We start from the raw sequence: 24,596 nt of genomic DNA on the forward strand, positions 1-24,596 counted from the left end.
TTTGCTGCAGGGGCAGTGAGTTAACAATTGCATAAGCCCTACTCTCAACAAGTTAGGGCAGCAGGAAGAGGGGACTTTTTCCAACAAATATTAATCAGTGGAATTCTGGAGAATAGTTTGGAACGCAGGTGCCTGGCTAAGTTCTCGGAGAGAGCATAAATGAAGCCTTCAGAGATAAGAAAGACTTGATATGGGCTAAATTTTGTACATTCTTGTAATGATTTATAGTTTTCAAAATGCTTGTCTAGATATTGGATAATTAAATTATCACAACCACCTGGTGACATATGCAGGATGGCTGTTTCTATCCCTGTTTGACTGATGAGGAATCGGAGTTTTACGGAAGTGAGGTGATGAAGCGGATGCTCAGGAGCAGCACGATAGGTTGTTGCTTCGGAAGCAATTTGAATACCTTTAAAATCCACTGAGTTCCTTCAGTGCCTCTGGTCTCACAACCCTGTATCTTCTGCCTGGCTCCTCAAACCTTTGTTTCCCGTTTTGCAGTGATGTGGGGAGGAAACAGGAGCTAGGTCTCCCTCCCTGGCTGCCACTGCTGGCTGATGACGACCACGATGGAGGGGCATTGTGTGTGGGTCCTATGGGTCTGCTCCTCTTGTACCCACACCCGAGATTGCCATCCAGGGAGAACTTGCGGGTAATTTTCAAATTATGATGAAACATCCAGAATGGACGCGAAACGCTATTTTCACTGTTCAGGGTCTTTATGCCCTTTCACTGGGATTCGACAACCCACAGAACCACCAAGCCCTGTCTTTAACTATTAGCTCTCAAAGTCTGGATGACAAAATGCCCACTTCTCTCAACAAGCAAATAGATACATTCTGTTTGAGTATTTCAACAACTTGGCCTAACCTTAGGAAAATGTTAACCCAGATTTGAGGCTTGTAATTTTCTCAAGGGCAGAGCCAAGGTTTTATTTATTTTGGATCCCTAGCACCGAAGCATATACTGGTGCATCACAAAGATATATTGAATGGATATCTGCACGCGGTGTCAGTTTCACACCTGATCCAAAAGAAGCCCGGCGTCGTCTTCCCACTTAGCTGTCTGAGGCGGCCTCCCTCCTTCAGCTCTGAGTACATTGCCGTGGCACTGTTCTTTTCTGATGGATGTGGGAAACACAGAGATCAGGGAAAGCAAAGCCCTTCTCCAATTTCAGCAAATCTCTGTTAGGGAGCTCAGAGACGCCAGGCCCAGTGGAAAGGGAAGGATGACCTAGCCCACTGTTGTGACGTGGTATTTCTAGAAGTCTTCCAGAGGCAGCTGGTGGCGGACAGGCGTTAACTTGTTAAGGAGGCACGTCGAAGCAGAAGGCACCGGATCTTCTTCCGCCCCCCTCTTGCCTAGGGCCATCAGTAGGATCAATATTTAACAGGCATGTTTCTCTGTGTCCTCAGGCTCCCTAGTACCTGGCAGGTCTGGGCCCTTCCATTTGCTCTGGAAAAGAAGTGAGGGACTTGCGTAGCCAGAAAGATATTTGATCAAGCCGGATAGTAGACAGGTTACTGGATTGGGGAAGGCCTGGTAACGAATAGCACTGGCCCTGGGGAGGGTGTTTTCCTCCCTTGCCAAGGCTTTAGGATAGTGGAAGGGTATAGATGCCAGCTCGGAGACCTCAGAGGCCAATGCCATCAATGACCTTTCGAAATGAAACGAGGAGATTAGGAAAAGTCGGTCCAGAAATATTTCCCTTATTCCCAATAGAAGAAGAAATCATAACAAGTTGATCCATGTTTTCCTGAGTTACTCAAACCCGACGTGGCTTTTCCTCCAGCAATATCAGGATTTTACTTAAAAAAATTTTTTTTTAACTTTTTTATTTATTTAAAACAATTTTTTTTAACGTTTATTCATTTTTGAGACACAGAGAGACCGGAACGTGAGCTGGGGAGGGGCAGAGAGAGGGAGACAGAATCCAAAGCAGGCTCCAGGCTCTGAGCTCTCCGCACAGAGCCCGACGCGGGGCTTGAGCTCACTGACCGAGAGATCGTGACCTGAGCCGAAGTCGGACGCTCAACCGACTGAGCCATCCACGTGCCCCTTTTTTTAATTTTTAATTTTAAGTTTTAAGTAATCTTTGTACCCAGTGTGGGCCTCGAATTTACAGCCCCGAGATCAAGAGTCACACACTCATCGGCTGAGCCAGCCAGGCAACCCCAGGATTTTGCTTGTTATTTCTCTGACCCTCGGATCCAAACTTGTGGACTCTTCCCTAACTCTTACCTTCGTCAATATGTGAGGAACGTACGGTTCGGCAACATAAGGTCGCTTAGGATTTAATGGCCCTGGGTTCTAAACCTCTGATTTTCAACCCCCCTGAGGTATCTTTCAAACAGTTTGTCATGATCTGAACACCCAGGGTATTTCTGTGGTCCTGAGAAAGGATAGGCCTTACTCTAATTGCGAGAACCGTGTCCAGCAACAGGCTCTCCTTTCATACAGGAGAAATTCCTGAACACAGCTGTACATAAAGGCCCAAAGTATGAAAGTCTAGCAGGAGACCCAGACTATGATGAGAAGTATATTCTCAGTGAGCCAAGATCTTTCTACTCAAAGTTGAATGCCAACATCTGGCTATCCCAGGGAGCTTGTCAGAATCTCTGGCTTTGCTCTGACTCACTGAATCGGAATCTGCGTTGCACATGAGTCCCAGGTAAATATACGCATATCATATACCCGGCAAAGTTTGCGAGGCCCTGAGCTAAACATGATTATTACTAATTACTTCTCACCTCATAATCTCTCGGACAGGTGGACTCCACCCTGTCTATACATCAGAATCACCCGGGGGCTCTTGTAAACTGCTGATGCCTGGGTTCCATCCCAGATCAGTGAAAACAATCTCTAGACATTGGTTTTGTAAAAACCTGCCCAGGTGATGCTGATGGACAGCCAAGGCCGAGACCTTCTGTTTTAAACCCGGTTTCCACGGCCCTTTCCCCGGTGTTTTACACATCGGTTGGGAGACGATTCTCCACGGATCACTTACGTTTCTACCTGCCTGGATCACACCAGATTCAAAGAACTGAAATCATAAAAGGTTTTGGGTTCCCTTCGCTCACGGTTCCTCTTCTGTGATTCTGCCCTACTCCCCGTGAAGGTGTCACCTGGCCCCCCTTTGTGGAAAGGGGGCCCACGGAACTGGCACAAAGACCGATATTGCCATGAGTGACAAAGTCCGTGTCTCCAGCCCCGGGATTTTTGTTTCTGCCGCCGGCATCCATGAAATTGTGGCAGGCTAACGTATTAGCTCGAAGGTAGGGCAGACTCTTCGAGCTTTCACAGCTCTGGACAACATCTTTCATAGTTTTGTTCTTCTGCCCAAATCAATACCTCGCTACCTGGGTTAATCCAACAAATGTCTGACGAGGCTATTTCCTGCGAGAATGTCAATCTCCATCGTTAGTTCAGTTGCATCAGGTTCACCTCAATTGTTTCATCATGGGCACTGGTTTACATTTTCCACTAATTTTTACAAAATATGGGCGAAACGCACGAACCCTGCTGTTTAGGTGAAATCAAATAAACTGAGAAGCTACACTGACAAGTGGTCCCCCGGCCGCCCGCTTGCGGTCCTTCCATTACTGCACAGAAGTCTGCTGTTGTAGAAGAGACTATTCCTCACGCAGAGGGAATGTTAGTATATAATTGGTGTCAGTCAAAGAGAGCCTGAAGTTAACATGGACCCAGCATTAGTTTTAAAATTCTTGATCCCAAAGGCCTGCCAGAGGAGGATGGTTCTTACTCTTAGTGACAAAAAGGAACAGCAAAGATTAAAATCCCCACCAGACATCAGGTTCCAAAAAGAGAACCTTGATCATAGCAGTGGTCAAAAAATAGCCCCCCCCCCCCCCGCACCCCGGCCGCATAATACACTGATTTCAAGGATAGTGAAATTCTTCAATATTTGTCCACATTGACTTAAATACATTTTAAATAAAAAATCAGATTTTGCCATCCAACATAATGTGAAAGGAGAGCCACTTACAGAAACAAAAGCATGACCGAGATAAATCGGTCCCTGATCATTAGGCCAGGATTCTTCAGATGTTTTTCATCCTGCACCCATATAAGGAAAACTTTTTAGGGGTGCTCTCGTGGCTCAGCCGGTTAAGCGTCCGACTTCGGCTCAGGCCATGGTCTCACGGTTCGTGGGTTCGAGCCCTGTGTCGGGTTCTGCGATGACAGCTTGGAGCCTGGAGCCTTCTTCGGATTCTGTCTCTTGGTCTCTCTCTGTTCCTCCCCCGCTCATGCTCTGTCTGTCTGTCTCTCTCTGTCTCAAATAAATAAACATTAAAAAAAAAAATTTAGCATATCACACCCAACATACGTAGTTACCTAGAAATCCTGTGCAAATACCATTGTACTATGTATTTTACAAAACACAAACAAAAATTGAAATAAAAAGGATGAGATAAAAGTACACCGAAGTCTTTTTTTTTTTTTAATTTTTTTAACGTTTATTTATTTTTGAGAAAGAGAGAGACAGAGCATGAATGGGGGAGGGTCAGAGAGAAGGAGACACAGAATCTGAAGCAGGCTCCAGGCTCCGAGCTGTCAGCACAGAGCCCGACGCGGGGCTCGAACTCACGGACCGCGAGATCATGACCTGAGCCAAAGTTGGCTGCTCAACCTACTGAGCCACCCAGGCGCCCCAAAAGTACACAGAAGTCTTAATAATTTCTTCCTTTCCCCCCAATAGGAGCGAATGCCTCACTTTTGGAGATCATTGGATTTGATGGGAATGCTTTGAACACGGGGCTCTGATTTCCCTTGAGCTCTGTCATGGCTTCTCATAGTCTTATAAATGAATGCCTGCCTCTTCCGTTAGACCAGGAGCAGGCAAACTATAGCCTGCAGTCTAAATCTAGTCTCTACCTATTTTTCTATAGCCCCAAAGCTAAGACTGGTTTCTATATTTTTACATGTAAAAAAGATAATTCAGTGAGAACACTTGCTCTCTCATACCTTGTGGTCCCCCCAAAGCTATTATGATTTATTTGGGGCCCTTTCTACAAAAGAGTTTGCCGCCCCCTTGGCAGGGAAAGTGTTTGGGTCACGTTCACCTTTCTTCCACACAGTTGGACTTCCTGAGCTCCTCACAGGGCCGTACAGGTGGCTCTCCAGTCCAAGGGGCTGGCCCTGGCTGTAGCTATACCCCTTGGCCTGTAGTCACCCTTTCTCCAAAGAGCAGGAAGTGGCTTCCTCAGTGGTGGCTGCCAACCCTCTGTGTTCCTGGGGACAGGCTCTTGGGCTGTGGTCCTGGGCACATCACAGTGGTCATTAGCTGGGTTCCGGGTGGCCAGACCCTCAGCCACAGGGTGGCCAGAACAGCGGGCTGGGAGCCAGAGCACATCACCGGACAAACCCTCGGCCCTGCAGAGACTAGGTGGAAGCCGGGGAGTGGGGGTAGCTCTGGGCTCCCTTGGTGGGTGGCCGGACCAGTGCGGAAGGGAGCAGGTGTAGTGCAGTTGGGAGGCGGCCAACTGGGTACCCAACTGAAGGCAGCCATGTGGCAAAGGGCGGCCTAAGAGCCCGTCACCAACTGCTTGGTCTAGGTTCAGGGACGGACACCGGTCCTAGGGGAGGAGAAGGCAAGACCCTGGTATTGGAGGGCTGCTCTTAAGGGTGACACCAGGTGAGGCCTCTGACTGTGGCGGGTGGGAATGGGGTCCAGGGAACTAAAACTGGGGAGCAGAACAGAGCAAAGGTTGGGGAGCTCTGAGTGGATGGATGCAGAACTGGTGGCACAGGCAGGGGCGAAGGCCTAGGAGGCAAGTGTGGGTTCCCCAAGCTCTGGGCAGTGCTCACTGGAACGAGGGAGTCAGCGAATCAGTCAATAGGTAGGCCGTGGCCAGTGGCCTGGGCTGCACGCAGGGCTCCCGGGTCACATAGGTGAGGATGACCCAAGGAGATTGTTCCATGTCTAGACTGATGCTTGCAAACAAGTAGAATCTATGCGGTTTGTGATGGTGGAGAGGGGGGCACAAGGCGTGATCAGCTAAATTAAAAGTGTGGTGAGTCAGCTATGGCTTCCCCGGGGAGGTGGCCCCAGTGTGGGGTTTTGAACCATGAAGTGGATCTGGAAACTCCAGAGCAGCATTAACCACCTTTTGGGGGGGTTATTGTTTTCTTGGATTTTCATCGCTCAAGTTCCTTGGAAAGCGCCTGTCTGGCATGTGTCTCGAAGGTGGGATAAGCCTGGTTTTTGTTAATTAAATCACATTTTGAGTGTACCGGGGGGAGCTGGCTGTAGTTAAGAAACTGTAGTAAATCCTCTTGTTAATCAAAGGATCCTTTTGTAATGTGAACGATGACACTCCTGTTATTCTGTGTTTTAAGATTCCACTTGATATATTTATTTCCGTTACACGCCCAAAGGGGACTTTTGGAAATCAAACATAATTTAGTTTGGGAGTTTTATGTGTAAATATTGGAGCACCTCATGCCATCTCTGGAGACCCTCAGGGAGGTCCCCAACCAAAGTGGGAATTAATACGTTTAATGAAGAGGGATTCAGGGCAAGAATCAGATTTCCTGCAACCTCCCCACCAGCTTCGGCTGGTTAACTCCTTCGTATCTTTACCTAACTCAGCTCAAATGCCACCCTTTTTTTGAGCTTTAAGTTTTTGGTGTTGTAAAATAGGCCTAACGTGAAATTTACCACTGTCATCGTTTTAGGCGAACGGTTTCGCAGCATTAAGTGTATTCACGTTGTGCGACCGTCGGTACCATCGACTTCCAGAACTTTTTCATCTACCCCGACTGAAACCCTGCCCCAATGAAACACTACTTCCCCCGTTGCCCCCACCAGCCTTTGGAAGCCACCCTTCTATTTTCTGTCTCTGTGCATTTGACTACTCTAGGTATCCAATGCTTCTTTTTTAATTTTTAAGTTTTTATTGTTTTTATTTTATTTCATTATTTTTAAATTTTTTTTTAACGTTTATTTATTTTTGAGACAGAGAGAGACAGAGCATGAACGGGGGAGGGGCAGAGAGAGAGGGAGACACAGAATCGGAAGCAGGCTCCAGGCTCTGAGCCGTCAGCCCAGAGCCCGACGCGGGGCTCGAACTCACGGACCGCGAGATCGTGACCTGAGCCGAATTCGGACGCTTAACCGACTGAGCCACCCAGGCGCCCCTTTATTTCATTATTTTTTAAAGTGTATTTATTTTGAGAGAGAGAGCATGAGCAGGAGTGGGGGAAGGGCAGAGAGAGAGAGAGAGAGAATCCCAAGCAAAGCAGGCGCTGAACTGTCAGTGCAGAGCCCATTGCGGGGCTCGAACTCACAAACCATGAGATTGTGAGCTGAGCCAAGATCAATAGTCAGACGCTTAACGTACTGAGTCACCCAGGCGCCCCTTATTTTTGATTTTTTAAAAGTTTATTTATTTATTTTGAGAGAGAGCGAAAGCGTGAGTGGGGGAAGGGCAGAAAGAGAGGAAGAAAGAGAATCCCAAGCAGGCTCCACACTGTCAGCGTGGAGCCCAATGTGGGGGGCTCGAGCTCACGAACCGCGAGATCATGACCTGAGCCGAAGTCGGACCCTCCACTGACGGAGCCACCCGGGCGCCTCTGCGATGCCACATTTTGAACTTGACTTTTATTTTAATTGGTTATACGGTACAGTGTTTAAAGAGTCAAATAGTTTCATAAGACTTGTTATAAAAAGCAGCCAAGCCCTCGTTCCTCCTTCCCACGTCTTGCTCTCCAGCGACAACCATATTGAATTCTTTTAGACTTGACATTCACATCCATAAGCCTAGGTAAGGTGTTTATATTGCTACTTCTTGATTTTTCTGTTTTAGGCATTTTCTATTGATTTCTCATTGTGCAAAATAAGAATTTAGCTTTCCCATAGTTCCTTTGAAATAGATTTTATTGGGAAGTATATCCTACAAAAGCCTGTATAAAACGTCCGTAGCCTTTTAAAAATAAAATCCTGTTACTTCAGTTTAAGAATGAGACCCTGACACTGTGAGAAGCCTGCATGTGCCCCTCATGGCACTCCCTTCTCTCTTCCAGATGAAACCACTAATCTGTACTAATAATTTCCTTCTGTTTCCTTATAATTATCCTGTGTGCACATATTCCTAAACAATCTAGTGTTACCTGTTTGTGAGTGCATTTAAATGGAAACATATGGTATGTTTTCTGATTTTACTTCTTTCACTCAGCTTTATGGTTCCAAGTTTCATCCACTGGATGCATGTAGCTATAGCGGGTCCATTTCCTCTACTCTGCTGTGTCCTATAGGAACACGACTAACTACATCCCCATTTATCCAGTCTTGTCCATATAGCTGGTAACCATGAGCAAGAGTTTCTCCAGGCCACACAGGTGGGAGTGGAATTGTCAGGGCGTAGGGTGTGCGGTAACGTTTCAACTTTACTAGGAAACAACTGTTTTGCGAGGTAATTTCATCCAAGTTCCACCAGAAGTGAATGAAAGTTGCTGCCCCCCCCCCCCCCCCGCCCGCAATCCTCGCTGTCATGACACTGGCTATTGACTGACTTCTTAATTTTGGCCAATTTGGTTGGTGTGATACGGTAATTTTAGTGCAGTTTTCATTTGCTTTCCCCTATTACAAATTTTCATGTTTTGAAAAGATCACTTGTGAGTCATCTTCTGTGAAATGGCATTCATATATTTTGCCTGTGAAAAAAGTTAATGCACAGGTGTTCTTGGTACATCACGGATATCAATAGTTTACTTCCAGTTTTATGTGTTGCAAATAGGTCCTCTCAGTTTGAAGTCGGCTTTCTTTTTTTTTCTTTTTTTTTTTAATTTGAGAGAGAGAGAGTGCATGCATGCGCATGCGAGCTGGGGCAAGAGGCAGAGAGAGAGAGAGAGAGAGAGAGAGAGAACTTTAAGCAGGCTCCACACTCAGCATGGAGCCTGAGGTGGGGCTTGATCCCATGATCCTGGATCACAACCTGAGCTGAAATCAAGAATCCGATGCTTCCTGGGGCATCTGGGTGGCTCAGCTGGTTAAATGCCTCACTTCGGTTCAGGTCATGATCTCACAGTTCGTGAGTTCGAGCCCTGCGTCGGGCTCTGTGCTGACAGCTCAGAGCCTAGAGCCTGCTTCGGATTCTGTGTCTGCCTCTCTCTGCCCCTCCTCCCCTCATACTCTCTCTTTGTCTCTGTCTATCTCTGTCTCTGTCTCTCTCTCTCTCAAAAATAAACATTGAAGAGTTGGATGCTTAACCAGCTGAGCCACCCAGGTGCCCCTGAAGTCAGCTTTCTACTCTGTCAAGGGTTTTAAGAACAGAAGTTCTTAAAATTTAATTTAACTTTACTTTTCTTGATTTTATCCATCCTTCCCTCTATGGGAAGGTTTATGTTCTTTTTTTTTCCCATTTGTGTCTTATTTAGAAAAATCATTCCCTATGCCAGTGTCAGGAGATATTCTCTATGTTGTCTTCCAAGTGTGTTATAGTTTTGCCTTTTACTTGTAAGTATTTGAATCTACCTCGAATTGCTTTTTACATGTGGTGCAATAGGGATTGAATTCCAGTTTTTCCATCTATACCTACAATTGTCCCAGTGACACGTATTGAATAGTCTGTCTGCTTCACAGTAATCTGCCGTGCCGAGTCTGTGAAAAATGAAGTTTCCAAATATGCTTCGGTTTGTTTCTGGGCTCTCTCTGTGCCAATACCATACTGTCTCAATTACTATAGCTTTACAATATGTTTTCCTGTCTGGCAGAGAAAGTCTTCTGTTCTTCAGGATCGTCTTGACTCTTCTTAGGATGTTTGCTTGTTTGTTTGTTCGTGTTTTTGGTATACATTTTTATCAGCTTGTGACAGTTGGTGAAATGGTTGGGTTTTTGACCAGAATTGCATTGAGTCTCTAGATCTATTTGGGATAGCTGAAGAATAAATACATGAAGGTAAAACTAAAGGACATCAAAGACAAGAAGATCTCCAAAGCAACCCGGGGTAGGAAAAGATCACCTACTAAGGAACAGTGAATAGACGAATTAATTACCTTTTAACGGTAAAAATGGAAACCAGAAGACTGTGGGAGGATGTTTCCAATGTGCTGACAGAAAAGCAATAATCAACCTGGAATTGATACCCAGTTAAACTCTTTTAAGAATGAAAGCAAGATAACAAAAATTTCAAACAAATGGAAACGGAGACTATCACGAAAGGAAAGTTTTAAGAGCTATACTTCAAGCAGAAGGAAAATGGCCATAGACGCTAGGTATGTTCTTCCAGGAGGAAGATCAAGGACTCTGGGGTTGAGGGAACTCTTCCGTGGGGAGAATTTGCTGACTTCTCTGATGTCTGCCTTTTACTTCTTTTGGGGATCTGTAGATTCTTACTTTCATGCCCACTCAGTGATGTGTTTTAACGTTTATTTATTTTCGAGACAGAGAGAGACAGAACATGAACGGGGGAGGGGCAGAGAGAGAGGGAGACACAGAATCGGAAGCGGGCTCCAGGCTCTGAGCCGTCAGCCCAGAGCCCGACACAGGGGCTCGAACTTGCTGACCGCGAGATCTTGACCTGAGCTGAAGTCGGATGCTTAACCGACTGAGCCACCGAGGCGCCCCTCAGTGATATGTTTTAAAAGTTATTAAAAATATTTCATTTTATCCAGAATTTTAGTGGATAAAATGTTTCATGTGGGCAGGGTTGTTTGGGTGTCTAAACCACCCACTCACGGGAGGTAAAAGTCCTCCAACAAAACTTCTTTCAGGAAACTCTCCCCGTCTCAGCGCGTGCAGAGTCCTTGTTATCTGTCCTCATGATAGATTGTATTTGCGCCTTAGAGCACATACGCCAGCTATATTTTTACAATTATTTATATGCTCTTTAAACTAATTGTCTACTCACCCCATTAGAAATCTAAGGTCCAGGTCTGTATTGTTCTCTGTTTTATTCCCATACTTTATTCCTAGTAAGCGAGTGCCTGGCACATTATAGATATGCAGTAGACGCTTATTGAGTAAATGATTAGATGAATAATTATTTTTTGGTTAGAAGCCAATATTAGGTATTAAGTCAAGCCCCGCTCTGTGTCTCTGCTTCATATCCAGCCATTGAAGGCACTGCTTTAGGGCTAGTGAATTCCCATAGAACTGTACCGTGTAATATGATAGCCATCAGCCACCGTGGTATTTAAATCAGTGAAATTAATTCAAACGAAATCAAATAAAAAATTCAATTCCTTAGTCTCACTGGCCACATTTCGAGTGGCTAGTGGCTATCCTATTGGATGGCACAGGCACGGAACATTTCCATTATCACAGAAAGTTCTACTGGAAGTTCTCAAGAATTCCGAAGTGCTCTTCTCTCTTCCTCTCTCTTTTTCTTTTGCTCTCGCTCTCTCTCTCTCTCTCTCCCTCTCTCTCTCTCTCTCATCCCACCCCTAAACCAAATACAGGGATAGTTGTCTTATTATTAGTGACTTAAATGATGCTTTTGAACGAGACGATGCTGGGTACTTTTGGTGCCTAGCACCATCCCACTTTTTTCTTTTAAATTCCTGAGCTGTTGTTTACTAGGACATTCTTTTATTCCTGTTTCTACTAAGGCTGAATGTTACTTGGGTGGAAAGCCTAATTGCTTTCTTTTCTAGGTCCTTAAACCCTTTGTTAATGTTTCTGTCTGAGAGTTCCCAAAGCCAGGGTTCTAGGAGAGTTTGGCATGTCTGAACAACTGAACCACGAAATAATGGAGTAGGTCCGGCGGGGTGTGGGAGCAGGGCATTCTGTCAATAAAAGAGCTCCCCTCTCTGCACACATGGCCAGTTAATTGGCCATTCTGGGAAAGTATGGATGGGGAGGGGGGCTTCTGAGAATCGCCGGTGACAGTTAAGTGGCCTTTTGTTGACGTCCTCTGCTGAACAACTTTGTTGGATTTAGTCTCTGCCTTCCCCCCCGCCCCCCGCCTCCTGTGGATTTTCTGTTAGTTTCATCATTTACCATTCACACATCATCTTTCACTCTCTCCTTCCAATATGACTGCTTTGTGTGCTGGCCTCGGCTTTATTCCTGCTATTCCCAGCCCATAAAGGGGGCTGTGTGGGCCTTCAGCAGGACTGAGAAATTGACTCTGCTGTCTGTTGAGAACTATAATGATTGCAGTGACCTTCATGTCTGGCAGAAAATCCACTACCTGTGCCGGCATAATGGCGGCCAGCTGAACATAGAGAAAAGGGAGTCTTCACTGAATTCCTTCTCGTGCTATATGGATTTCCTTTGTTCCCCTCTCTATTCCCTTCTGTCCCCCTTCTCCCCACTGCAACTGGAGTGCTGACCTAAGATGCAGCTGTGACTAAGAGTTAATGCTTGGAAATAATAATACATTCTATTTTGCAGGCTTTGCCAAGCCAGTTCACCCACGTTGTCTCATCTAATATTCCCCCCAACCCCTGTGAGGTAGGGAGGGGAGGTATTATTAACCCCATTTACTGATGAGTAAACTGAGACTTAGAGAGATTAGGGCAGTTGCCCGAGGTCTTTTAGACAGGAAGTGAGCCCATGGTCCCTGTCTCTAAACCCGGTGTTCTTTCAATGGCGTCCACACCCTTATGCGTAAGGGGGACGTGGCCCAGGGGAAGCGTGAGCGGATGGGGAGGGAGAAGGAGAGCAAAAGAAAAGAATTAAATGAGGAGGGAGGAACGGAGTGGTTTCCTGGGGACTTCCAGCTACTCTTCTCTTTCTCCGGAGAAGGAGGACTTGATGTTCACCAGAGGCTGGCCCAGCAAACCTCCAGGGAGGAAGGAAAGCCAAGAGCCTCGTCTTCCTCTTTTCCTCTTTCCTCTTGCCAGGAGGGGATTTGCCTAGCCGTGGGAAGGGGTGGCCCTAGCTCTGTCAAGGCCCTGCGTGTGGGAGCCACATGCTGGGTCTCCCCCAGAGAGAACCTAACGCCCCTTCTCAGGCCGGGCCTGCCGGCCTTTAGGTGCTGTCCTGTCCTGAGGCTTCGGCCATGCCTGCGCACGAAGAAAGGGCTTGAAGCTCGCCTGAAGGAAGAAGCATGCAGGGGGCCCCTGGAGGAGGCGTGGGCCCTGGGCTGTCCCCTGTGGACAGGTGGACGCTCCTGGTCTTCAGCTTTATTCTGGCAGCAGCTTTGGGCCAAATGAATTTCACAGGGTGAGTGGCTGCTCCATAGTGGGAGGAAGGGCTGCTGAGAGCTTGGGGACCAGATGTGCCAGCAGGGAGGAGGCTGTCTTCCTGGGACCTGGTCAAAGTAGAGGGAGTTGGGACCTCACTTCCCATTCAGGTCCATAATCTCCCACTCTCACACTCAAGGGTGGGACAAGCAGCTGTCTTACTGTCCTTCCCCACATGAGTTCTTTCTTCTTCTTCTTCTTCTTCTTCTTCTTTTTAAGTTTATTTATTTATTTTGAGAGAGAGAGAGCACGAGTAGGGCAGGGGCAGAGAGAGGAAAGGAGAGAGAATCCCAAGCAGGCACTGCACTGAGAGCCTGATGCGGGGCTTGAACTCATGAACCACGAGATCATGACCTGAGCAGAAGTCAGACCCAGGCGCCACCTCCCCCCCCGCCCCCCCTCCACAGCATGAGTTCTTAATCTGCAGCCCATGAGGAAGTTTCCAGGGCTCCAAGATTCCCCCGATTCTTGCTTATATGTAAAATTGTTTATCTATTTTTTTTCTGGGGGGATGGTTTCCTCTGATTTTGAAAAACTTTTTTGAATGTTTATTTATTTATTTATTTATTTTTATTAAAAATTTTTTTTAAAAGTTTATTTATTTTTGACACAGAGAGAGAGCGCAAGCATGAGCTAGGGAGGGGCAGAGAGAGAGGGAGACACAGAATCCGAAGCAGGCTCCAGGCTCCGAGCTGTCAGCACAGAGCCCGACGCGGGGCTCGAACCCACAAACCGTGAGATCATGACCTGAGCCGAAGTCGGACGCTTAACCGACTGAGCCGTCCAGGCGCTCTGAATGTTTATTTATTTTTGAGAGAAAGAGAGAGGCAGAGCGTGAGTGGGGCAGGGGCAGAGAGAGAAGGAGACACAGAATCCGAAGCAGACTCCAGGATCCCAGCTGTCAGCTGTCAGCACAGAGCCCGACATGGGGCTCGAACTCATCAGCTGCAAGATCATGATCTGAGCTGAAGTCAGACACCTGACCGACTGAGCCACCCAAGTGCCCCTGGTTTTCTCTGATTCTTAAAGACGTTAGTAACCCCCAGAAGACTCTGTATCCCTACCATATGGATACAGTATTGTCCTCCTTCGAATACGAATAAGCATTAGGATTTTACCCCAGGCCCTCTAGGGACATGTTTCTCAGCTTCCCAGACGTCACCTAATGGAATGACCCCAAAGTATCCCCATAGTAGTGACTGGAGGGGGTTGGGGGGGCGGGGTTCATCCTCCCTGATATCCAAGCCAGTCAGGGAGGGAGTCAGCGGCATCCCGGGGGGCGGACACCGGAGGTCACGCGCACAGCCTCTCGCGGCCTCTCCCCCGGGATGGGAAGGGCTCAGCTTCCTCTCGTATGTTAGCGTGAGGCTCATCTCCCCTTCCATGTCCTCAAGCTCTTGAGAGAAGGCTGGAAGGGGCACAGGGTTTGGACAGACCACGGCCTTCGGCCCTTGTACGAAGAGCACTCGGGGCCACTGTTGGTCTCCCCTGCCCTCTGTATCTATTCTTTTCTCCCCTTCGTTCCTTTTGTTTCCCAGGCCTCCTCCATTCTCCCATATTCCTGTCCCATACTTCCTCCCCTGTCTTGCTGCTGGGTTCATCACTAGTTGTGACGGGCTTTATTTAGTGGCTCGGGTGGTCTGTCCTTGGTCTGGAGAGACCGCTGTCCCATGCTGAAGGACTCGCGTGCTTCCCAGAGTGGCACGTCCTTCTGCTCAGTCTCCTCCAGCCTCCCAGCCTTCCTGCCGGGTCCCCTCAGCCTGGTCCTCAGGGTCCCCTAGCCCAGCCTTCCAGGGAGCCGTCTCAGCATCTCCCTCCACCCTCCCTGTGTCTTTCCAGAGACCAGGTTCTTCGAGTCCTGGCTAAAAATGAGAAGCAGCTTTCACTTCTCAGGGATCTGGAGGGCCTGAAGCCCCAGAAGGTGAGGACTCCTCAGGGCTGGGGAGTGTGTTCTCCACTTTCTTACAGTGGCCTGCATCTCCAGCCCCCTGTCCTGCTCCCCGAACCCCAAACCTGCCCCTATCATATCTGCCAAAGATCACAACACCGTGGAAAATCAAATGTGGGATCTTCTTCGGGAAAGGTTGGGAACACTCGCCCGGAGAGTTGGGTGGCCTTTCTTGGCCTTCTCCCCTGTCCTAGATGGGGAGCTGCCGAGCAGACCCTGTCAGGGGCCACCTCACAAATGACTGGAATGTCCGGAAGCCACCCGGGGAGTACATAGGTCTCTGGGTGGGATGCCAAGTAGTATGCAGACTGGACACATCGGTTTCCCCCGCTGAAACGGCTCAGCTTGGCGAACCTGTGTTTTATTTGGGTTCGTCCCTGTCAGCCCGAGCATTTGTTTCCGAGAACGTTTGTCCTCTGCGAGTATTCCACAATGGAAAACATTTTCTTCAACAGTTACAGTAGAAGGGTTTTGTTTGAGGGCTGCCGAAGCAACCAGGTGTTTCTGGATGTGGCCCAAAGCCCCTGTCCCTATTCGTCTGAGTGCCCCTATCTACCAGGACTCATAACACTTTATAAGAATTCTCTCCCTTTTCCAAGTTGGTGAGTAGACGTAGCATTTGGAGGTCATGGGAATCCAGGTCGGGTTCCTCCCCCCCTCCCCAGGGCTTGAGGGCAGGGATGCCTCCCCCTTCTGACCAGGGTTCTTGTCCATGTGAATGCCCCGTATGATGAGCTGTCTCACTTTTAGCAACTGTTTAGGGTTCTTGGGGTCCAGGCGAAGTTGGAGGGAGGCTGGGAGCGAGGGTGCTCGGAATCGGAGAAAGAAACGCAGCTCGGGGGTTTTGTTTGCCCCCATCTCTGTGCTCGGCCTGAGGGTTTTCATTTTGGAACTGGGGCCCTTTTAACAGTCTAAGAGAAGAAGACCGTCTGCCTGTCTAAGGTGCCCACAGGATCATGTATGAGGACACGTGATTAAACATATCCCATTTTCCTTTCCTTTGTGGCCAAGGTGGACTTCTGGCGTGGCCCAGCCAGACCCAGCCTCCCGGTGGATATGAGAGTTCCTTTCTCTGAACTGAAAGATGTCAAGGCTTACCTGGGCTCTCACGGCCTTGCTTACAGCGTCATGATAAAGGACATCCAGGTGAGGTCCTGCCCCAGCACCATGGCTAGGGTTTCACCTTCCACGTGCCTTTCTGGTTTGAGCCCAGCCCAGAAGAAAGCAACCCAGGGCTCACAGTGGACAGGTTTCTAGAGTTCCGTCTGCATTCTTGTGGACCTGCTGTAGAAGGAACGACACCTCACACTTCTCAGAGAATATGTAAAATCTAGGACAGAGCCCACGGTCAGGGGAGGGGGGGACGTCCTCCTCGTGTGGTAGTGGCAGTCACTTGTGGATGAGTCCTCTTGTGGGGGGATTTGCAGCTCACAGCAGAGGAGGAGACCAGGGAGGAGGGAGACAGCAGCAGGTAGCTCGGGTCTTTCCTGGGCACCCGGGGGAGGCAGCTCTGGAAGAGTCCCTTTGCTTTTCTGACCGTCCCTGCCGTCCTGGCTGTCCCACAACACCTGTACCGCCAGGCTCTCGGTACTAGGAGGTCCCAGGCTCCTCTCCCAGGCAGGATCCTCCCAGGGGAATAGCTTTGGGAGGGCTGCACACCCACCCTTGGGTAGGACAGAGAGAGAGCCTTCATCCCGGCCGCGCCAGTGTCCCCGCCCGCCCTGGTCGGCGCAGCTCACCGTGACATTTTATTTCTGTTGTTCTGTCTTCAAGGGTATCCCAAGGAGCCCCCTTCCTAAAGCGCTTCTTGTGGGCACCGCGTGCTGGTTAGGCGCCTCTGGCCGCACCCCTCCACAGATGCTGCGGTGCCCCTGCAGGATCGCAGCCCCAGACATTCCTCCCCAGCCACGGCGCGCTGCAGCTACTCTCTGAGAACCCAGTCTCCCGGAGCGCACACACATGACATCACATGCCAAGGGATAAACGCATCAGGGGCATTCCTTTCCCGCGAACGCACCGGACTGGGCCATTCAGATCCATGCCCAGACCTTTGTCCCTCATGGGGCACATGTGTTTGCTGCTCAGTGCGTAGGGGTGGCCTCTTCCTCTCATTAATCCCCCACAAACCCAAATGGGGAAACTCCCGCAGACAAGACAGGGGACCACATGGAAAGAAACAGCACTCAATTCTCATTTTTCGCCCACGCGGGCATCTTCAGGTTCGCATTTCCTCGCTTCTGCCCCGCCCTGAAAGCCCGCAGCATTGAGCCAGCAGAATGCGAAGAGGTCTCTCAAAATGTTCTGTTGATTTCTGCACATCAGGAATGGCCCCAGAGGCACCTCTGAGCCTGCCCCCTGGCTCCTCTGGAGCTGTCCTCTTCACGTTCCTCGGCCTGTCCTCCCCCGTCGTCCCCAGGCTGGAATCCCTTCTGGGGGCGTTTTTACTCCCTGTCAGTAGATGCCCTGGACTGTCTGCCCTAACCCAGCCGGGCAGGATTTCCCCCAACACCTCGCTCTGTCTGCAGTGCATCAAGCTCCCATTGTCATACTTAAGATCCCATTTTGGCTTGGAGGGAGCTGGGGGGGTAGGGGAGGCTGCCGTGTTGAGTTGATTTGTGGTGACGAGGGGGAGGGTGTCCAGGAGGAGAGAAGCTCAGAGGCGCTAACAGGAGGGGAAGGCTTTGCACCACTCAGGTTTTTGGCCTCTAGCCTTCCGGTTCGGTTATTGACGCACGGGCCTAATCTCTTCTGAATCTTCCGGATCTCTCCGCCCTAGCGTTTGGCGTAGCGTCTCTTGCACAGCGGGCCCTCAACGGTCTCCACAATGACTCTGTTGGCAGGTTCGGAAAGAGTGTGCCCAGACAGAGGCCTTGCTATTAGGTTGGTCTTTGTCTCCAGGGCCCCCTCTCCTGAGCCCCTCAAGGTCCAGGCTCGGGCCTCTTATCTATCTTTATGCCCTAGCGCCTCCCATGGCACCTGCCACTCGGTTGGGGCTTAATAAATGTTGGTTGAATTCATGGATGTGAGGAAAGGAAAGAAGTGAGGGTGTGTTTGCTCGGCAGCACTAGGCTGAGAGGGAGCGTGAAAAACCTTGGTGCCGGCTTCCGGCTTTCGCTTTGGCCAGGGGTGCTGGAGATTTTTGAGGAAGGGAAGTGTCCCCTGCTCCCCGCCCTGCCCACCCCCCCCCCCCAAGCTGTGATCAGACGCCTGCTTGAGATGGAAGAGCTGGGTTCGTTTGTTCCATCTACTGATATGGAGATACCTACTGTGTGCAAGGTGCAGGAAACACAAAGACAGGAACTCCGGTTCCGGTTCCGTATCCAGGGGAGCCGGGTCGCGGGGGTGGGGAGTGGAGGGGAGTAAAGCAGTGATTACAATGGAGTGGATGAGCTTGCTGATGGAGCTGATGGCGTGCAGCAGGTTGCTATGGGAGCCGAGGACAAGAGGCTCTGCACGTAGGGAGGCTCTGAGAAGGCGGTAATTACGGTGCGGCTGAAGAGCAGGCGAAGGGGGACCGGGAGGGGAAGGGCCCCCCCCCCCCCCGCCCTGTTGGCAGTGAGGCCCGACCAGATCACAAGGGGCATCCTCTGTTGGGTGAAGAGGTCGAGATTTATCCCGAAAAATCATGGGGGAGCCATGGGAGGGCTCTGACGGGATCAGATTTGCATTTAAGAAAAAAAATCCCTCTGACAGTGACAATGTTGAGTTGGGGACAGGAGCAGGGAGAGACTGACAGGCAGGAGGGGGCTGAGGAAATTGCAGTGGGCCAGGCAAGAAATTATCTGATTCCGAGTGAGCTCTATTTGCATTTAATTTTTCTTCACCTCCCCCTTTTTTCTCAGCCCTTTGGTTTTGGTGTTGTTGTTGTTTTTTTTTTTTTTCTCTAGGATGAGTCACCATGGAAAAGCTTCACTTGAGCAATCAGCTCTGTGGATTTTAATGGCTTTTTTCTGATTACAAAATTAATAAATATTCATGTTAGATAATTTGGAAAATAGGGGAAAGCACAACGGAGAACACAAAAATCACCCGGGCTCTGAGCATCTAGAGCAAAATGCAATTTAGTGTAAATATTGCTTTGCCAATTTCCCCCTCTCTACTGGATCATTCTCATTAGCATACAAATGTAGAGTTATTTCTCTTACCCCCCAAAATCCTCTCTCGATCCCGTCCCCCCGTCTCCAGCTATCACCCCATTTCTCGGCTTCCCCGAGAAGCCGAGAAGAGCGCAACTCTTGGAAATACGGGCCATACTTGCCACCTCCATCCTTCTCCGTGGGTGGACTGTCCACCCCTCACTTCACCAAAACTGCCCTTGACATTCGTCACCCACAGCTCCTACGTCCAACTCAGTGGCCAACTTTGAGTGCCCGTTGTTCTTCCACCTTATTTAGCACAGCTGGTTGCTCTCTCGTCTTTGAAACATGTCCTGTCTTGGCTTCCGGGACACTGTCCTCTCCTGGATGTTATCCCATCTAACTGGCTCTCCTTTGCATGTCATTTTCCTATTTCCCAGTTCTGTCCTTTGACTTCCCCTGGATCCTCTCATTCAAGATCACGGCGTTGGATACCTTCAGCCTCCTGAATATTCCCATACTTGCATCTCCAGCCAGACTCCTACACTCACCCTGAACTCCAGACTCGGGTCTCCAACCGCCTCTTCCTCATTTCCACCTGCCTGCCTAACGGGCGTCTCAAATGTCACCGTTCCCAACCGAGCCCCGCCCCCCCCCCCCCCCCCCCCCCCCCCCCCCCCCCCCCCCCCCCCCAACTTGCTCCTCCACAGCCCTTCTCCATCTCAGGAAATGACAACACCATCCTTCCGGTCACTCAGGCAAGAAGCCTGGAGTCGTCCTCAACTCCTTTCTCGCATCCCACATTCACCAAATCCCGTCAGCTCTCCCTTTAAATTGTATCGTACCAGGGCACCTGGCTGGCTCAGTCGGTTGAGCGTCCAGCTTCATCTCAGGTCATGATCTCACGGTTCGTGAGTTCGCGTCCTGCTGTCAGCACAGAGCCTGCTTCGGGTCCTCTGTCCCCCTCTCTCTGCCCCTCCCCTGCCCCATCCCCACTCTCTCAAAAATCAACATTAAAATAAATAAATAAATAAATAAATAAAATGATCTTACTATGCTATGCTACCACCTTGGGCCAGCACGCCGTCAGCCCCACACCTGGATTGTTCTAAGAGTTTTCTAACTGCTGTCCCTAATTCCTTCCTTGCCTCCCTGTTGCCTAGTCTCAAAACAGCACTCAGAGGGGTCCTTTAAAATTATTACTATTATTGTATATTATATCCCATTATGTCACTTCTCTGCTTAAAACCCTCAACGACTTCCTAACTGAGAGTAAAAGCCCAAGTCCTTAAAATGGCCCTGAAGTACAACACCCTCGTCACTGACTGCCCTCCCCTGGCTCCCTCTGCTCCAGAGACCTGGACCTCTTTACTGTTCCTTGAACTTGCCTGACCCATTCCTGCCCAAGGGCCCTTGATGAGATTCCCGTCTCGGGGCCTTTGCACTTACTGGTCCTTGTGAGTAGAATGCTGTTTCTGCAGATACCTGCATGACTTATTCCCTTGCTGCTTTCAAAACCTTGCTCACAGGTGAGTCACCCCCCAAATTACTGTCGCCCTGCCACCCTCCTCTTGCTCCTCCTCATGGCTTCGTGCTAGGCGACTCTCCAAGCATTTTACGTGTATTAACCCCTCTAAGCCTCACGGGAACCCCTTAAAGAATGTGCTCAAGTGTGTGCTAACGTGACCCCCATGTTTGAAGGCACAGAGAGAGATGAATACTTTGGTAAACCGAGGCCCAGAGAGATTAGTGCCCCGTTAGTGATGGCGTCAAGATTTAACCAGAGGCAGCCCGGCCCCGGGCCCTGCACTCTTTGCTCCTGAGCCATCTGCCTCCACAGTTGTCACTGTTGTTTGTGTGGGTGGTTTTAACTCTGCCTTTGGGGCAGTGCAGCCACCCGTTCAGCCTTGACCTCTGAGGGGGTCCACGCTAAGAACCCCGGGTCTGTAGCCACCCACCACGTAGGCACAGACTGCATTTGCTACCAGCCACGCAGCTGCTACTGCAAATGTTGGGCCTGTTAGAGAAGGCCAGGGACACATGAGGAGGGGTGACTGCTGCTGTCACGGAGCGGGGGTGGGGGCGGGGGGGGCTGGGGAGATGCGTCCATTTTACGTCTGCGCGGCTGGAGTTCAGCGGCCGAGTGCTGGTTCCCTTCAGGCATCAGCTTCGCCCTTCCTGGGCCTCCCGTGGCCTCCTGCCCTCCTCCATCCTGGAGGTGCTGTTCTTTGCTTAATGTTCCCGTCCTTCCTCACCCCTGTCATAAATTAATTCACACCAAGGTATTACTTTCCTTGTCAGGTTATGGCTTCCAGGGAGGCAAATGGCTTGCTTCCGAGTCGTTTCTTTTTTTTCTCTGAGAAGCCTGACAGGGCTGTAATTAGGCTTCCCCGAGCCTGTGGCAAGACTGCGTTCTCAGTTCTCCCCTCTCCCCTCTCGGCCTTGTGAAGGGAGCCAACATCTGTGTATTTTTCAGGCCAGGGTAGATTAGCGTTCTTGGGATTGGGGCCCAGCTGTGAGGGCTGAGCATTCCCAATTTGTGAGCGGGTGTCACATCCATTCACAGGGCTGTGAGGGTGTTTGGAAAGTTATTTGCAGTTTGGTGCCCATTTCCCATTTGCCCCCAAGCCGTTCTGTGGAACAAAGAATGGCCTCCTGGGAGCTGTTTGCTGCTGTGGGTGTCCCTGGGCTGTGGGAAGAGCTTCCCAATTTCTCCTCCCTGTCCTCCACCTTTTCCCACCGCCTCAGGTCCTCCGCCAGTCCCTAGGAAGTTCATCTCGGTGGGACTGGAGGGGGACTTCCGGGTGCACCAGCCCCGGGCTGCTGGCTCCCTGCGGCTGCTCACCACAGCTGGTAGTGCCCGGCCCAAAGTGATGGGCACACACTGGTCACGGTGGGCTGCTGAGATTTCCGTTGGTTTCCTGGGAGAAGACAAGTCCCTTTTGTTAGAGTGTCCCAGGGAGGTGCCTGCGCCAGCAAGGGTCAAGGCTCCTCCAGGCTTCCTTACTTGCCCAGCAATCTCAGCTTTGCCCAAGTGGGAATGTATCCAGCTTAGCTAATTCAGCCAAAAAACACTGCAATCACAATTGCCTAACGTGTGGTCGGTGCCCAAAAAGAAAAGAAAATGAGGCCCAAGCAGCGATCTCCAGTCCCATTTTTAAATCTGTGAACTTGAGGGTTGTGAGCAAGCTGACTGGGGCAGCAGGGTGAGTGGGTACTGGACAACGGCCTCGTCTGCGGGGATGGTGGTGATGCCTCTTTTCCAGCCCTGGGACTGAAGAGTCCATGGCTGCTACTTTATTTTAGCCATTGGGCCTTTTTGTTTTTGTTTTAGTATTATTTATTCATTAGAAGATTTTACTTATTGAAGTAGGAGAAGCATGCTGCCAAAATATAAAAATAGGGAACATTTAAAAATTGCTTGAAATCATAATCTTTCTATCCTAACAAGCATTGTTTTCATAGTGGTATTTTCTGACATTTTACTGTCTTATTTTTCTATGCTCAGGGTATTGCTTTTTTGTTATTTTTTTCAAATAGTTTTTTTTTATGTTTATTTATTATTTTTTGAGACAGAGAGAGAGAGCATGAACCCTCCCGGGGGAGGGTCAGAGAGAGGGAGACACAGAATCTGAAACAGGCTCCAGGCTCCGAGCTGTCAGCACAGAGCCCGACGCAGGGCTCAAACTCACGGACCGCGAGATCGTGACCTGAGCCGAAGTCGGCCGCCCAACCGACTGAGCCACCCAGGCGCCCCTCAAATAGTTTTTTAAAATGTTTTACTTTTATTTATTTTGAGAGAAAGAGAAAGAAAGCAAGTACAAGTTGGGGAGAAGCAGAGAGAGAGAGAGAGAGGGAGAGAGAGAATCCCAAGCAGGCTCTGTGCTTTGAGCGCGCAGCCCGACGTGGGGCTCGATCCCATGAACCGTGAGATCACGATCTGAGCCAAATTCAAGAGTTGGACTCTCAACTGACTAAGCCACCCAGGCACCACACTTTTTTGCTATTTCAGAACACCTTTTAATTGCAAGAATAGTATGATGGATTTTTCACCTGTTGTTAACATTTTACACATTTTCTTGCCCTCTCTGTACATATACACACATATACATACCTACACACACACAGATAAACATATAGTGGACCCTTGAACAACCTGGGTTTGAATGTGTGGGTATACATGGATTTTTTTTTTGATAAATACAGTACAGTACTATAAATGTATTTTCTCTTTCTTATGATTTTCTTAATAATATTTTCTTTTCTATAGCTTGTTTTATTGTAAGAATACAATATATAACACATATAACATACAAAATATGTGTTGTCTGTTTATGCTATTGGTAAGGCTTCTGGCCAACAGCAGGCTATTAGTAGTTAAGTTTTTTGGAAGTCAAAAGTTATGTGTGGATTTTCAACTGTGGGAGAGTTGGTGCCCCTAACCCTCTCATTGTTCAAGGGTCAACAGTATATACCTATAGGTATGTATATCTATCTATGTGTGCGTATATATGTTTGTTATTTAGTATTACATATAATATATACATTTATTATTCTTATTCACCTTTAGTTTTGATAGCTAGCCAGCCTTAAGGAACCCAAGGCTAGGAATAGGATGTCTGGGTTCTTACCTCACCTTTGCCCCTTGTTGGCTTTGCCATTAAGTCCCTTCACCTCTCCAATCTGTTTTATCTCTGAAACATGAATAGTGAACTCCTGCCCTGTCATTTGGTCATCTGACCAGACCAATGGAGATAATGAGGATAAGGATGCCTGGTAAACTGAAAGGCTCTACCTGAAGCAAGACATCATCAAGACTCCCTTGTGTGACTTCGGGTCGAGGTCTTCTGCTTTCCCAGCATCCTTTGTGGCAGAGAGGCCGAGGCACTTCCCATGCTGCCGGTCAGTGCAGAGTGCTGGGGTGCCTCTATCCCTGGGTGCCAGTGTAAGGGTGTGAGCCTGGGGTGAAGGGCACTTGCCCACCTCACTGAATCCCAAGCTGGGAAGAGTGTCCCAGAATGATGTGGGAGGGCAACCCAATCCAACTGTATGCCCTCCCCATGGTCAGTGAGAAGTACTGTGTGTGGGCGGAGTACCAACTCCAAATGATACCCAGGACATTGCTTTTGGTTCATCCATACTTGTGTTTAAGAGGCAGTTAAGACAGTAAGTAAAAGATTGTTGGCATATTAGTCCTGTAATTATTTGGATCAGCTTGCTCCATAGCTGGTTTCCCAAATGGCCTGGACATCAACTGTGTAGGCTACCCCCTGGGGGTAGAGTAGAGTGGGTCGGGGGGGCCCTCTGCTCCCCCAGGGGGTCCAGTGTACGTGGCTCAGCTTGAGCCTTGACTCAGCAGTGTTCATAGAGGGCAAAAACAATGTTGGCAATAGATCACGAGCCCTCTTCTAGAATAC

The 24,596-nt window shown here is 49.2% G+C and overlaps 1 protein-coding gene across 4 annotated transcripts in view; it reads left to right on the forward strand.

Annotated features, from left to right (window-relative positions):
• The first annotated feature begins 11,333 nt into the window (after positions 1 to 11,333).
• The window catches only part of CPA5 (carboxypeptidase A5), a 21,563-nt gene continuing 8,300 nt past the window's right edge, over positions 11,334 to 24,596 (forward strand). Inside the window, exons 1-5 of one of the 4 annotated variants that reach the window (XM_049643001.1) lie at positions 11,334 to 11,853; positions 12,362 to 12,421; positions 12,924 to 13,135; positions 14,995 to 15,076; positions 16,115 to 16,249. In XM_049643001.1, coding sequence (XP_049498958.1) covers positions 13,020 to 13,135; positions 14,995 to 15,076; positions 16,115 to 16,249 — 333 coding nt within the window. In that variant the 5' untranslated portion in view covers positions 11,334 to 11,853; positions 12,362 to 12,421; positions 12,924 to 13,019. Of the gene's footprint in view, positions 12,422 to 12,923; positions 13,136 to 14,994; positions 15,077 to 16,114; positions 16,250 to 24,596 lie in introns of all 4 variants that reach the window. The other 3 variants (XM_049643003.1, XM_049643000.1, XM_049643002.1) reach the window with 3 other exon arrangements.

This window comes from Panthera uncia, chromosome A2 (assembly GCF_023721935.1).
Source record: "Panthera uncia isolate 11264 chromosome A2, Puncia_PCG_1.0, whole genome shotgun sequence".
NCBI lineage: Eukaryota > Metazoa > Chordata > Mammalia > Carnivora > Felidae > Panthera > Panthera uncia.